Raw genomic sequence first — 15,933 nt, 5'->3', positions numbered from 1 at the left:
TGAATTTCTTTTGCAGTAATTGGGAATTTGACAGACAGCTTTTGTTTTGGTCACTCTTATTTCTTTAACATTGAAAAATTCTCATTGGTGTAGAGAGCCATGAATAATTACTTCAAATTTAAAAGTGTGAAGAGTTTTTAAAGTTTCAAGGGTTTTGTGTTTGAGTCTCCAGTATGATTCTTAGTGATAATGATTTTGTAGATCGTGTCTAATTTGCCATTTTACTTTTAGTGATCATTGCTTAAGATTGTAACCCTCAAAGTATAATTGAGGTTCTGCATTTCCTGCTGCTTTTACAAAACAAGCTAGAGGCAAGGTCTTGAATAGTTAGAGCTTACTGGAGTTATTCCTGGCAGTTGCTGTGCCTGACATGCAAAGGATTGGTATTTTAGAACAGAACATCCTCACTGAAAGAGCAGAGAGAAGAAAAAAGTTCAATAGTCCTAATGTGCATTGGCTTCCAACATGGACACAGTCCTTAAAGAGGCTATTGCTGGGAAAAGCAAGATAGGATTTGAATTTACTGATTATTTGTAGTCATTTTCTGGATGAAAACCCTTTATGCATATGCAACATACCTTTGAACAAGACAATTTTCTCTACTTTGCAAGTGGTTAAAGCTACCTTACTGTGGGATATCCAATATGCTATCAGAAAACATAATTTCCTTTGTCCAGCTTGGCCCTTGTACACAAGCTCTGCATGAGGTAGATGTACCTTTTAAGTTCTTTAAATCTTCTTTAATAAAGGATGGATGGATATCAAAAACAGTGAAGAGAAAGTGTTTCTCATTTGTTTGCTACATGATGTAGGGAGGGCTGTCCCATAAGTACCCAAGGAGCAGGACTCTTGTCTACTGCCAGTAGGACCTGAAAAGGCTCATACTGGTGTCAGGTATCAGGACAAAGGAACTGGAAGGTCACTGCAACGAATTCTTGCTGAAGAGTGTGCTCCAGAAGTTGAGGTACAATGTCTTGATTATGAAGTATGAGGAGGTGTTTTCTCAGTCCTGTGATATCAGCCTGTAGCTTTCTGTCTCCAAAACCAGTGAAATTCTGTTCTCTTCTCAATCTTTTAAAGTCCTACTTTATTATTATCATCCTTCCTGATCATTAATTTAAGTTCTGTTTGAATTAGCATGAATTACTAGTTACATATATATGTATATGTGTAATTATGGTAACTTATAAATAAATTACATGATGCTGACTTGCTGTTTCAAAGGAGTGCAAATATCTTGCCTTAGTTGTTGCAAGCTTTTCCTATAATGACAGTCATCTTCTAAGCTTATCCCATGTCCACTTAGCCTAAGAAATAGTGCATATAAGATACTTTGATCCTAAGGTAATCGGCAGTTTTAGATGAACTTTTATCCTCACTATCAGAGGCTTGCTGTTGGGTTTCTTTTGTGATTTGTGATCAGTGTGGGGTCTTTTCATTTTCCATTGCAGACTGTTGTTGGGTGGAAGTTGTTTTTACTCTCATTTTACTCTTGTTCTTCAGAAGAGATGTGTTCTGCAGGATTTTTCTTACCTAACAGTTAGCCTTTTAATTAGCATAAATTGTGTTGTATGCTGTTTGAAGTTCAGAATGGCGCAAGGGCTTCTTAACAGAAGGGCTTTGCATATTCCAGCTAGATGACCTTATTTTGTAAAGCTGTTTAACTTAACACACACCAGGAAAATGTTTTGGCTTGCTCCAAGAAGAGGTGCTAATATTAAACATACTACCTGAAATGCACATCTTTTCCTGTCAGCAAGACAATGCAGTCAGTGGGACAGATATGTTTTACATCGGTCATTGTCATTCGAGCACTTGCCTTTGCAATGAAAAGGGCAGAAACCCCAGCTTTTCTGAACAAAAGTGTCAGTGGCCCGAATGTAATGTGCTGGATTTAAACTGTGATGGAGATGTGCATACCTTACCTAGTGTGGTGTGTGATCTTTCACTGGAGCATAAACAGAGCCTGTATTGTTTTCTCTCTTGGCATATTTTCTTATTTGTGTCCTCAAACATTTCAGATGATGACACTGTAAGATGAGGCAGTGCCCCTATTCTAGCCCACTCTGTGAGCACAGGCTGGGTTACATAATGTGCTCCACAGCACTGTACTCTCATTATGGAAAATCCATTGTTTCCTCATACTGCTTTTTTTTTTTTTTTTTCAGAAATAGTTTCAGAATTATTTATCATTTTTCTTACCAGCAACTGCATTCTGATTAAAAGCAGGGGTTTTCTTCTTTCTTCTATCATACATACCAGGTAAATGTTTACAAATCATATAACTGGTGTTTGGGAAGGATAAAGCCAAGGGCAAGTATTTTCAGTGATGTATTATTGGTTTGGGGTTTTTTGTGTTTGGGTTTTTTTGATGGTTGTTGTCAGGGTTTTGTGTGTTTATTTTTTTTTAATATAGCAGAGTTCTGAATGCTCTAGAGGTTAATGGATGGGTATTTTTTAATTTCAGTGAATTTTTTTTTACTCTCTCCCCTACAGGGATCTAGCATGCTAACAAATACTCTTGGCCCTAAAAGTTGCTCTTTTTTTATTCCCGAGTTAAAGGAAGGAAAAGACATCCAAAGTGTCTCAGCTGCACTGTGAGATCGAGTTGCTCTTACCAAAGGGTACAGAATAGCTCTTTATTTGTTTTATGTGTTGGGCAAGAATTCAGTAACCTTTATTAGTGATAAATGGGACCAGTTCTTGATGTTGGAACTTTTCCGTGAAAGGGAGCAGCAGCTCACAAAACCTGCTTAGTTATTCAGGTCCTTATCCAATATCCAAGTGAATGCTTGAGTTTGCTCACAAGAAATCCTGGCCTTTATAATCCAGCCAGAAGCATTTATAAGTTGTGTAAAAATGTCTACATAGCATGTAAAAATGTAGAAACATGTTAAACCCTGGGTTTAGCTTTTCTTACAAGCTTTGCTTGTTCTGTACACAAGTTCTAGAACCTGACCAGCAGAATTATGATAGCAGTATTACAAAACCTGCATGGTACATAAAGGTTAAAGGGTATGAGAAGATGTGCATTTCCAAAAACTACTCTGACTCAGTACTTTCAAAAAGAATAATTGAAGATAAATGGTTTTGAGCTGAATTACTTGGAAGTGGAAAAATACAGAGATGCATAGTTGTTTCAAAATCTGCTTCTTGAAATACTCGACAACGAGTCAAAAAGTCTTCTTGCTGTGAACCTCTTTAGTTAAGAGAAATAACAATGCAATGTCTACCAGAACACCTCAAGCACTCCTTGTTCTCGTATGTGAACAAGACATACTCAAGTACTGAATCTCACTTTTTAATCATCTTAACCACATCAAAAGAACTTGTTGGGGTTTTTCTACTGTACATATTTAAATGAGAATTTTTTACTCTCATGTTCTGAATGAGGCATTAGCTGGCTGTAAGGTCCAGCAATCATAATCATAGATGGAGTTTGGTGCTTAATAGCTGTTTCTTGCTCTCAATATGCCTGACTTGCTTTTGTGTGTCTTTTGGGGCCACTATTTAAGAGGAACAGGGCTTCAAACAATTAACACCTGAATGGTGTTTTGTACCTAATTGTTGTGATGTAGGACAGCATTTGAAGTTAACTCTTTTAATTAAAGATGTCTGGAATAGTGTTATTTAACAACATGAATTGTTCTGAACTTCAGGTTCCTTTTTTATCAGTCTTTTTTTGTAGTGTAGTATCAACTTATATTTGAAATATCACTTTGCTGGGTTTCTATGGACATTAAGGTTTGGGATTCAGGAAAAGTTAAGCCAGCTAATTTTCTCCTGTCCTCTTCTTGTCAAGTTGTTCTACTCTGTGCCAAAGTTAAAAACTAGATTGTCTTTTAGACAAGAGTAGTTTGGATCCGATATTTGCTCACATGACTTGAACTCTTGTTATTTATTATACAGTTTTTGTAAAAGGTATTTTCTGGTGTTATTTAAAAATACTAGAAAGATACAAATGAGCTATCTTACTTGCTTATAAAAAGGAATTTTTAATAAGAAGTGGTTGAATGTAAGTGAATGTTCCAGTACAATATGTCACTATCATATATATATATATAAATATATGTATAACGACGTTTTTCTGTACAAACTTAATTTTAAATTATTCCCACCAGATTGCTTTTAGTGTTCAGCATGTTAGAAATTAACCAAACCTTCAATGTGTTTTTTGTTTATAAGTTTTTATATTGTGTTAATTGTATGCAGTGGTTCAGTAAGGATAGTGATTTTATCAGTTTTATGTTTATTATTTGACTAGAATCATTAGCTCAATGGGAAGTAAATTATTTTCCATGGATTTTAGTGCTTTTCTGTGAATTTGAGCTTTAAATTCAGTCACAAAAATTCCATTTTAAAAATGCCCAGAGGCATCATGCTAAACAAGGATATTTTTGGAACTGCAGAGTATGTCCAGACAATAAAGCCATGCAGTGTGAATTCTTCCCTGCTTCCTTCTTGGAGGGGAGTTGCACTTGTGTGCATGCAATGTGGAATGGTGTGCAAATAGTGTCATTCTGCTCTCCCCTAGATAAAGGTGAAACTCAAATGTTTCACTTTTTTTCTATAAATCTATAGCTATTCCTCAGGTTTCATGTTAGGAAAGGAACTTGGTTGCCTGGGATGTTCCAATGGTCAGAAAAGGAAAGGACAGTTGTTTGGTTATGAAATACATTATAGTTGGTCATTGTTTTTATAGACGCTAAAATTCCAGTTTGGCATATGTGATACTTTTTTCCCCTCTTAGGCTTTCACCATGACAGATAAATTATTGTTCAGGAGAAGGAGGTTTCCTGACCAAGGTTCCCTGTTGTTGCTTTTACTTATTCATTTCTCATGGTGGAAATGTGAATATAGCTTGATAGTTTTTATAGCCAAATTTCTTAGCCAATTAAGACTGCCATAAGTAATGACATCAGAATAGATCAGATTTTTAAATTTCTATAGTTTTTAATGCCACTCAGCTTGGATTTCTCCACTTTTGCTCATCTCATTCACCTAGACTCAAGTTAAACTTCTGTCCTGTTTCTGAAATATGCCCATATGCAAAATCTGACCATATGCAGTTGCTGAGTGTTTGATTTTGATATTTGGAAAATCAGATTTTGGAGTGGAAAGTAAGTGTCTCCTTTGCAATTATATAGCTAGTAGTCGTTTCTTCTAACATGCTACAAGTATGGTGCTTCCTGGTTGTTTTGTGGGTCAGTGTAGAACTGCTCAAAATTCTTACTGTGGGATTTTATTTTTTATTTTTGTTCCTTGTGGCAATTTAGAAAATTGTGAGCCTGCGCTCTTGAGGAACGCAAGTGTTTAGAATGATTTATGTTCAGGTAAACTCTTGGTTTGTCATAAAATGGTGCTCTGGTGACCTTTTTCCAGGCTACTTTGTAGTTCTCTTCTGACTTACCTTTTATTTTTTATTGTAACCTACAGCTGCCATCCAGTTTTTTTTAAGGCCTCCACAAACTCACAGTGCCACGAGTGATAGTCATGAGTAAATGATTTTGTGGTTTAATCCATGGTGTGTCAGTTTTTATTATTGTTGTTGTTAATATTATCATTATTATCAGCTAGAAACAGGTAAAGAGAATGCACTATTAAACTGGTACTGAAGACCTTAACCAGAAACAACAGTGGGGTTTGACAGATTACAGCTGGCGTGACCCTTGTTGCTAAAACCACTTCTTTTCTGCTACAAGATAAAGTCTCTTGAGCCAGTGATTGCTCTGTCTTAATGAGCAAAAGGGCAAAGATTCCTCCCCGGTTTTTTGTGATTGTTTGGAGGTCTAGATTTGCTCTGCCCTCCTAATAGATGGTTTGAAGAGGGTATATCTTGAAATGTATTGAGAAGTGATAAGGTCTTACTAGTGAAAGTTTCATACTGGGCTTTCAAAAATGTTTCTTTCATATGCAGTACAAGTGTTCATACAATAGGAGCCATGACAGTTAGTTCAATAAATTAATGTAGTCAGTATGACAAATCTAATAATTTCAACTAAAATGTATCTATTGTCTGACTTCAAAGGATACATTGTGGTTAGCCATGTAATATGTATTATTTTTGTGGTTACTGTCATGCTTTCTTCATATTTTAAGCATGCAGGAGACCATTAGTGTAACATTAGCTTGCTCTGTGTATTGCATATGCATCTTAGTTTTGAAACGTGGTGAGAAATATGGTGAGAAAATTTTTGCTTCCAAAAATTATGTCAACAAAATTAGTTAGAAAATTGTTAATTTTTGACAATGCAAAGTTCTGAGAAATTATTTAAAAATACAAGAAAAAAATCCAAAGAAATAGGAGATGAATTACAGTTAAGGTAGGGTAGGAATACAGTATTAATTTCTCACATATTTACAAGTCTTGAAAGTCTGGTACTTAATCTTTTTCTTCTAGTTTCAATTCACTAATTGTCAAATGCTAGCTATGCATTTTTAAGACACTGTTGTGATTGAACATACTTTCAAAGAGTTAGTCCTCATGTCTGGAATCAAGTACCTAAAGTAAACTTCTAAGAAGTTTAAAGTTGGAATGTACAGGCCATATATTTACATGAGGGGTTTGTTTTCATGTGGGAACAAAAACTTTAGTTAGACAGTTATTCCACCTGAGGAAATGATTCTTCTAAAAACTGTAGTAAAATTTGTTTGTTCTTATGACTCCCAAGAGTAGCACTGGGACTTCACACTGTGGTACTGAACACTATCAAAGGATTGGAAATGCTTTGTAATAATTTCTTACACATTTTCTACCAACTCAGGAGTTACACATCATCCTGGTTGAAAAGTCCTGTCTCTCCAAACTAACTGAAAAATCCACTAAGAATTACATTTAAACCCAGTTTCACTTAAAAGGAATGTTTGTTAAAGCTACTGCAGGGTATGTTGGAATTGAAACTCGTTTAAGATTTGTGATTGTGTATTTAGGGTTGATTTCTACCAGGAACAGATGGTACTAGAAGCAGACAGATGACAAGTCCTACAGCACAAAACACCTATTAAATGATATTTTGTAAGTGTGATCATGAAATAATGAGAGTGGATAAAGTGTTATTGCAAAATTTGGTTTTGAAGAGCAGATAGGCTATAGAGTTTTTATGAAGGGGAAAGTTGCATTCAGTCTATTTCAAAAAATACTTTAACTCAAAGATTCCAGATCAGTAGAGGTTGAACTATTTGAAGGGCAAATTGAAATTATATTCTAATATACTCTTGGGGAAGTCATAGACTGGTTATGGCAGTCTTACTGGATATGCATGGGATAAGGGATCTGCCTTTAAGTCATCTAGTTCTTGAAAACTCCCTGTAGTTGTATGTGGTTACTCTAAATCAATTACTGAGACAGAACCCAAGCCAGGAATAAATTGTTTTATCTCAAAAGACACTTTAAAAAGAGGTAGGTTTGAAACCTGTATCTTTAAACTAGCATAGATTTGTTCATTGTAGAAGTTTTGATCCATTAAATAAGCAATGAAGCAATTAAAGCTTTTGGTTTAGGTCGAAAGAGACAAAGGTGGCATTACCATTGTTCTAGGTTAGGAGAGTTTATGAAGAAGCTCACAGTGCCACTATCCATGTCACTTTATTCCAGATTTGGTTTTAGCAGGGTCATAAGGCCTTCTCCTATGCATTTCTCGTGTTGCCATCTTATGCAAACTCCTGTGTAGATAAAATGCTTGTGAAACTTGATAAATGGAGGTACTGGGAATGGCAGGATTATGTATTTTTCACGTAATGCAGCCCAAAGGTACATATAGATATGGTGATGGGGCTTTTGTAACTCAGAACTATCATTCTGAAAACTGATTCCTTAAGAACTGAGCCCCTTTATTGCTTTTTAGTTTAATGACAGCATTGACCAATATCTGGAATTAAACTTGCAAGTTTCTTTTTGGGAATATAAATTCCTTTGTTGTTTCTACTGGAAACAACAAGTTTAAAAAAGTTGAAAGTTCTCTTTCAACCATGTATAACCTGCTTAATACAATCAGTGTGATCTTTTTCCTTACTACCATTACAGCTGATTTAGAGCTGTAATAGTCCCATTTGCCTTGCAGATTTTTGAGCTGGAAAATGTTGGTGCCACAACACTTGCTCTTCTGTGTTGTCAAATATTGCTGCAACACTGCAATACTTGGAATTAAATAGTACCAACAGTGTTAGATTTTACAGTCTGTGTAACAGTGACTATTACGTACAAAATCCCTTCTCTAGTGAAACTTTTCTTTTAGTGTCATTTAAGTTTATGAAATTAAAGGAAGAATGTTAGAGCCAGTATTTATATTAGTATGGTAATATCAGTGCTGTAAGATGTCGGCTTCCAAAGTTCTTTGTTAAAGCTGAAAGCTATCTTAGTGTTGTTTAATGTAGTCCTTTATATGCAGCAGTTTGTATCTGCAGATGAAAGTCGTTCATCAAATGATTACTTTTTTAATAGAAAGTAGTTGATCTGTTCAGCAGTACTTTAGTAGCATTTAAAATACAGAATTCTTTTAAATTTTACTCAGATTTCATTTATTAAAATTCATTAATTAAATGTAAGTCTTCAAATGGAGCAAAATGAGAATTTTCCTTTAGTGGAAGTAAAAACTTCCTCATGGGAGGTTGCTGAATGCAGCATGTCTGCTTTTTTTAACAAGTTCTGAAAACTGAGTTTTTAAATACAAAGCCAAAAACTTTTGCACAGAGAAGTTAAATTTTAAAAATATTGTTTGGAAGCATCAAAAAAATGCCAGCTATGAAACTGGAGGGGAAAGAAAGGCCAGGGCTTCTGTCAAAGCACCCTCAGCATGTGGAATATTTGTGGTCGGTAGATACCCTGGGGCTTGTGATTGTTGAAATACCAAACTCCGGAGCTGACCCAGAAAGTGACAAGCCCCGAGTGTCCCAGCAGTGCTGCCCTGGTGCTGCAGAGAGCACGGACATCGCCAACCTCCTGCATACGTATGCTTCCAGTTTGTACTCCCTGCTGCAGAAGTGGGAGCTGGGCTTTGAGTATTTTCAGTTTCCCACCTTAAGAGCAGCAAAACTGAAATATTTGCATGACTGGAAACTCACAGCTTGGAAACAGGAGTGGTGGAGTGGAAATGTTTCTTGTGCTTAAGCTGCTTTTATGTTTGTATCTTGGTGATTTCAGGATGCTCAACAATTTTGTTAATAGAGGTTGGATTTTTTTGAGAAATATGTCTGAAATTCATCAGAAGTTTGGACCATGGATGTTTCAGGGGAATACATTTGTGGCTTGGTGATTAGTGTATTTCTACATAAAGATCTCCCTTCTGTCCACTGTTTTATTGAAAGATTTCTGATTTGTTCTGTCACATTGGTTACTGATAGGACTTGTGTCACTGAGATGTTAAAAAACCCCCAAAATATAACAAAGTTGCCAACAACACAAGTGTGATGGAACCTTTTTATAATAATCAGTTTTGCCCTTTGAGTGGGGAATGCAGTTTTTGCTCATGTTCCTGTCTAAATTCTGTCTCTACAGAAGAATGTGCTCCTGGCCCATCTTATTTTCTCTAATACTATGATGAAATTGCAGACAGGGTACTATCATACTCATTCTTATGTGTTCCTTAAGCTCTAGTTTATATGCTCTTTAGCATTACAGAGCTCTGTCCTCCGTACTGGAGGAATGAAAACAGATTTTCATTGCTGGCTGGTCTTTACTGTCTTTCAGCTAGAGAAGCAAGTCTAATATTTGTATTGCTTTTCTTTTTCCCTTGTGCTTCTAGTATTTTTCTTTTTCCTTTCCTTTTTCTTCCCTGCCCCCCCCCCCGCCCCCCCCTTTTTTAAAAATTTTTTTTTCAGGATAGCAAGTCCTTGGTGCCAGGGGCCTTTTATTATCCTAGATGTGTAAGCTGCATTTGAGACATCCTGGCAAGAAATTGGTGAGATACTATGTGGTGTTAGTGACAAGTGTAGCATTAATTCCTTTGGGTGCATCAGTGTCAGGTTTGCACTGCTCAATTTGGAATTTCTTGCATCTCATTCAGAAAATTTTGTTAGGAAACCCTGCTAATATGGTGAACTGTGTAGCTTTGACTTTTTCTGAGCAGGGACTAAACAGGGAGTAGGTTGGTTGGGGCAAGGGGTTGTGTGTGCGGTGGTGTTTTCTTAGAGGGGGTGGTTCAAATGTTCGGAATTCTGAAGTTGTCTTTTAAGTTTCAGAAGAACTTCTTGGGTCTCAGCTCCAGTTTTGCTATAAGATCTTTCCTGCCATGAACTCTAATTTTATTCTTCTGTGATGCTAGCTCTTGAGTCGGGATTCACTAAATAAGGTTACTCTAGCAAGGGAGAAGAATGCTTTTCACAATAAAATGTCAATAAAAAATGTGTGTTAATTTTATGATAGTCGTGACACAACCGTTGAATTAATAGAAATATCTTGTCACTTAAAATTTCTTGCTGCATATAATCTTGATCCCTCACCCCCAGTGTATTTGAAACTCTACTAAAAAGATCCACACATCCAAGCAGAGCTTAGACCAGAACCAGGATGCTGACTGATTATCTGTCTCTTTTCTGATTTCTCACTAGCCTTCCCTCAGAGAGCAAACTGGTTGGTTCTTGTTCATTTTTATCACCCACTGTGATGTGATCTTATTTTTCTGATTTAGGTGTATACTGGTGCTGGGAAATTGGCACTCATCCTGAAAGAGTTGAGAGATATTTTTTGTTAATCTTTCAAAAGAGAATCTTCATTGGTATATATTGTGCATTGATAAATAAGATCTCTTACCTTCAGAAGGACCTTAGATCAGCTTGAACTAATTAAAAGTACTGGGTGTTACTTGCAGAGTGGGTTTTTTGCAAAATAAATTTCACCTCTATCTTTTCTTCACTTATTTACAGTAAATGAAAGAGTTGAAATCGGATTCCACTATAGCTTCTTTTCTATTTTCTATTAAAATAATAACTTCTGAAATTGCTTTAAACTTCACAAAGAAAATGTTTCTCACTAATTGTTGCATATGACAATAACACAGTTTCTAACTGTGTAGGACAGACTCGAGTTCTTGTCTCTGGAGACAAGTGAATGGTGATTTTTGACTGGTGGATTAATCTAAAGATGTGATGAGCATCCTGTGTGTGTCAGGAAAACAGTGGTTGACTGTATAGGTGTTAAGAGCTCCTTAGGGAGAAGCATGCTTGTCCTAGTAAATGTGACTGATGTCTTTAGAGTAATTATGCTTTCTTAAAAATATAAAATGTACAGTATTTAGAAGATGAACTTTTATGCAGTGTTTTTTCATAACATACAAAATGCTAAACCATACTTTTTTTTATTTTAAATAAAACCTTTTTTCCCCCCTCTTACCACAGGATAATGAGAAAAGGACCCCTTTACATGCTGCTGCCTATCTGGGAGATGCAGAAATTATTGAACTACTTATTTTATCTGGTATGTTCTGTTCCTGTTAATGGAAAACAAATAACTATGCACATCCAAAGAAGTATTTATGTACATCTTAGTTTGTGTAGCTTTTATTGAGATATTTAATGTACTTGAAAGTAAAGATGCTTGTACTGAAATTTTGGGTTCCAGACTTATTAGTGTTACAATACTGTGTAGTTGTGCTCTAAAATACTTCTTTGTAGAAAGCTTTCTCGGTTGTAGCTATTTTTATTTGTAGCTTGATCAGCTTTCAATAGTTCAACACTAGTTTAAAGAAGTAGTAGTGTGTATGTTATAGGTAGATGTTAGCAGCATTGCTGTCATTCTGAAATGCCCTTCAGAAATGCAATTACATTTGAATGTAGAAGATGACATCCAGAGTTGGTTGTATTATTTTAAGTATCTTTGCTTGTTGGCTTAAATGCACAGAATATGATTAGGACCAGCTGAAAATGTTGAAATCTCATCTTTTTTCCCTATTTATTTGTACTAAGAAAAATTACAATTTCTGTAAAACAGTATACTTTGGGGTTTTAAAAAAAAAAAACAAACAACCAAGAACCTAAACCAAAAACCTGAAGAAGAACTTTGTGACTGAAGGAAGGACTGAACTGATTGTCTTACTTCTTGGACAGACAGGTAGCTTGAGGCTGAATTCATAATACAGAGCTTCAAGCTTATATAGAAAGATGAAACTTATAGCAGTCCCACAGAACTACTTTAATCTCCAGTCTGCTTAATTGCACACCTTACCTATGCAAAGCTGGCTACTTCCACTACCCCATCAACACTTTATAACAAATTCTGCTTTAAGGACATGCCACTTTTAGGATTATAGGAGTTGCTTCCAGACCTTCAACTGAAATTGCTAGGCATAATTTAATTTGTTACAATTTTAGGATGATGTAATATTTTCATTATATATATTAGTTATATTCTCTTTAATTATATATACATATAAGAAATATACATTATGTGATATTAATTAATATAGCTATCTTATGAACATACTCTATAGTGACATTTTGTTCAAAAAAGTTCACTTTTGAAGAGGGGCAAGGTTTGAAAATCTAAAAAGGTGCTGTTTTTCCCTATCAAGAAGAAAGGCAAGTTCTGATGATTCTTGAAAATATATAGTGACCCCTTTCAACAACTAACAATGTTACAAACTTTGCAAAGTTGTAGTCAGCTACTTCTGAGAGTGAATCTTCAGTGGTTTGGATGAGTACAGTCCATTTACCAGAACTGTCATAGAACAATATACCCCTCTCTCAGGCATAGGCCTTATAAAGAAGGGAAATTCTAGTTTAGATGGGAATGAAACAAGACCCTGACTGGTGGGCAGTGGTAGGAGAAGAAGTATTAGTCCTGTTATTTGGGCACATGGCATGGGTTTAAGTGTAAGGAAAAATGGAGAACAAAGAAGGGGGAGGGTAAGAATTAGGGCTGTACAAATAATCCAAAATGGAGCAGTTACATGGAGAGCTTATGGGTGCTGCAGTGTCTGCAGATTGTTCAGGGAGGATGTGAGACATTGATATGTCCCAGATAGCATTTTTTTAAATGAAAATCAAGATTTGCTTACAGCAAAACAATGCATTGGACAGCTGCAAATCCAAAGATTTGGAAGCTGTGGCAATGTCAGTCCAACCTTGCTGTGCTCATGTGCTGTGCTCTGGACTTCAGTACCATGTTGTGCCTTGCTGGAGAGGCACAGCCTCCTGAAAGTCCTAGGGAGAGGCTGCACTGGGAGTGAACCAGGGTGGTACAGTGAGGGATGCACAGGTAGGTGTGAGTTGTTGACACGTTTGTAAGTGAGTGAAGAGGGGCATCAGTTGCAGGATGAAAGTGATGTCTGAGTGTTCAGGCTGTTCAGTTTGCAAGGCTATGCTGTACTATGAAAACAGTAGTTTTAGGCAAGCCTCTTAAATCTTTAAAAAGCAGTCACCAATTTAGTCTTCTTCATTTCTGGATGCTGGATTTGAAATCTTTGTGGTTGGTGAAGTGTGAGCACTCAGCTGTATCAGAAGTGCTGAGCCAGCTGCTTCTCAGAGAAATCAGGTCTAAGTGTCTCAAAATGCACAAGCTATGATTTGTCTTTTAGCTCTCTTAATTGAAATATGGGGAACAGAGGTTAAGTATATTTATCCTCTCCATTTCATATATTTATCCTCTCCATTTCATAAAGATAAGGAAAATTCATCTGTTGTGTTTCAGCCGGAAATCAAATCTCTCCTTTGAGACAGATGTATAATGTTACATACTAATAGATGAGCATTAGGGAGCAAATAAAGAACATCTATTACCACAGCAAGGCTTGAAAACTGCTGTGTTGCAAGACCTCTTTTTTAAAATTGAGGAAAGTGGTTTGTTGAATAAATAGCATTTCAGTGCAACCATCTCCTCTGTGCAGTAGATTTGCATGTAAAAATTGTGTGTGTGACTTCAACTGACCTATTGTAACATACCTGCACAAGGAATTGAATTAAGTGTAGACTGCTTTCATCCTAGCATTTCTCAGCTTGCGAAAGCTTGTCTTTGCAACTCATAATGTCCTCTAACATAGCTTTGCTGGGATGTTCCTAGGAACCACTTTATAGTTTTTCTGCTGTGGAAACTATTCTACAAAGACTGTTTCCTTTGATGTTTTTATTCCTTCTTCAAACTGGTCCTCAAAATTACTGAAGTCACTATTAATCTTTCCACTATTCAGTGGCTCTTACTTGATTCTTTCTCATTATTCTCTATTCTTAAAGTGTTATTGTACACTACTTACACATAGGGTTTTTTAATTTGATTGGAACGTCTTTTTCATCCTGCTCCAGGGGGTCCACATTGCTTTCAAATATATATTGTGGATCATATGTTGCAGTCACAATGTCTTTATATTGCTTTGCTATAGACCTAAGTAACCCATATTGCACATGCTGAAGATAAAACTGATTCAGCCTTTTTGCTGACCTTTTTGGAGTAAGTTTTCAGTCTTTAGAGCATTCTTACTTGGTTGTTGAATTCTTGAGATATTTTCCTTAAATCTTAAGGTTGCTCTGTGACCTTTCCCATTGTCTTTTCACCTGGACAAGGGATCTGAAGGTGATGGTTTGGATACAGGCTCCAAACATCAAAGAAAATTGCTTTACCCAGTTTGGGCCTGGACATTTAGATTGCCTTTTGTTTTTTATTTCGAGACACTGAACACTAATAAACTTGTGCCCTGTAGATGTGAATGTCTTACCAACAGATTTTTCATACTACTGTGGTCTGTGGAAGTCTAAATTTTCAATAATCTCTCACTGCTGGCTTGTAGCTTGATAAGCAATTAACATTCCTAGATTTGTTGTGTAGGGAGGTGACCAGTAAATAAAGAGGAGGCATGAAGATTATTTATAACATCCAGAAGGATAGAACAGAAGTTTATATTTTAGTCACTTGAGAATCATAATTTTAGAAGCCTTTTCCTTTTTGTATTACTCTGGGAAGAGTAGTAACACTCATCACAGTTGTTTTTTTTATGACCTTTGTACAGCTCTGCATCCTCCTGCACAAATACATCTTTCTACTTTGCATAATTGCACTGACTTTAAGAGTGCAAACAATGGGAAACTACTGAGAAGTAGAAAAGTATAATAGTTAAGTCTCAATTAAGTGAATGTCCAGCTTTTTGTTCTTTCCAAGAAGTCCTGATTTAAAAAATCAAACTCTTCTTTAAGTCCTGCAAATGAACTGTTCTGGAGAGGCTTCTTGCTTTATAAAAGAATCATTCTGTCCAGTTGTCCCATGATTTTTAATACCATCAGTCTACTGTGCCAGGAAGCGTCACATGAAAAGCAGAACAGATGAGTGTGATCGCAGAATGTGTTCTTTTGATTACTAACTTTTTCCACTTATTTTCTAAAATTAACATGCAGATGATTATTGCTTTCACTGAAAGCAATGTAATTCACAAAAATCAACATTTGAATTGTTGGTTGTTTTCTTCTGAATAGATTTAGTTACTATATTGCATTGATACTTAAATACTTACATAACACATTGATGTTTGCTTAACCCAGTATTTTCTCTGCATGAAGCTCAGTGTTACATGAGTATGGCCAAACTCAATCTCATTAAGGTTTGGCAGCCCCCGAATTTTTGTTTCCTCTGGGTCAGCTGAAAAATGTAAGAATCATGCTGATGCTGGAAAGCTACCATTACAGTAATAACAGATTTTGGAAGACAGTAAAGACCCTTCAGTGTTACACCACTCTACCTGTATTTCTTCCATCTAATTATGAATCCCTGTGAGTATTAGAGATCCATGCAATGACAGTCACACAGCTCAGCTGTTGAAAGGCTCTTGCTATGTCAGCCCCAGCCGAATGAAGCTCCCTTTGTTTGGATTGCAGATGTACCCACGCACTGAAGGCATTTCACAGGGGCCCCTTTGACACTCACTGGATCTTTCGACCTCTTCCTCTTCTTTTGACAGCGATGTTGGCTGATGTTTTTCAAGCTGGCCTAACTTCCCCCTGGCAGCAGTAAAAGTCAGT

The 15,933-nt window shown here is 36.2% G+C and overlaps 1 protein-coding gene across 3 annotated transcripts in view; it reads left to right on the top strand.

Moving 5' to 3' along the window:
- Positions 1–15,933, top strand: part of ANKRD28 (ankyrin repeat domain 28) — a 118,741-nt gene that overhangs the window by 54,914 nt on the left and 47,894 nt on the right. For all 3 annotated transcript variants that reach the window (XM_069007225.1, XM_069007224.1, XM_069007223.1), the window contains one exon: positions 11,332–11,410. In XM_069007225.1, the coding sequence (XP_068863326.1) occupies positions 11,332–11,410 (79 nt within the window). The remainder of the gene's footprint in view (positions 1–11,331; positions 11,411–15,933) is intronic.

This window comes from Aphelocoma coerulescens, chromosome 2, assembly GCF_041296385.1.
Source record: "Aphelocoma coerulescens isolate FSJ_1873_10779 chromosome 2, UR_Acoe_1.0, whole genome shotgun sequence".
Lineage (NCBI taxonomy): Eukaryota > Metazoa > Chordata > Aves > Passeriformes > Corvidae > Aphelocoma > Aphelocoma coerulescens.
The sequence above is the reverse complement of the archived record's forward strand: the minus strand, read 5'-3'. Positions and strand labels throughout refer to the sequence as shown.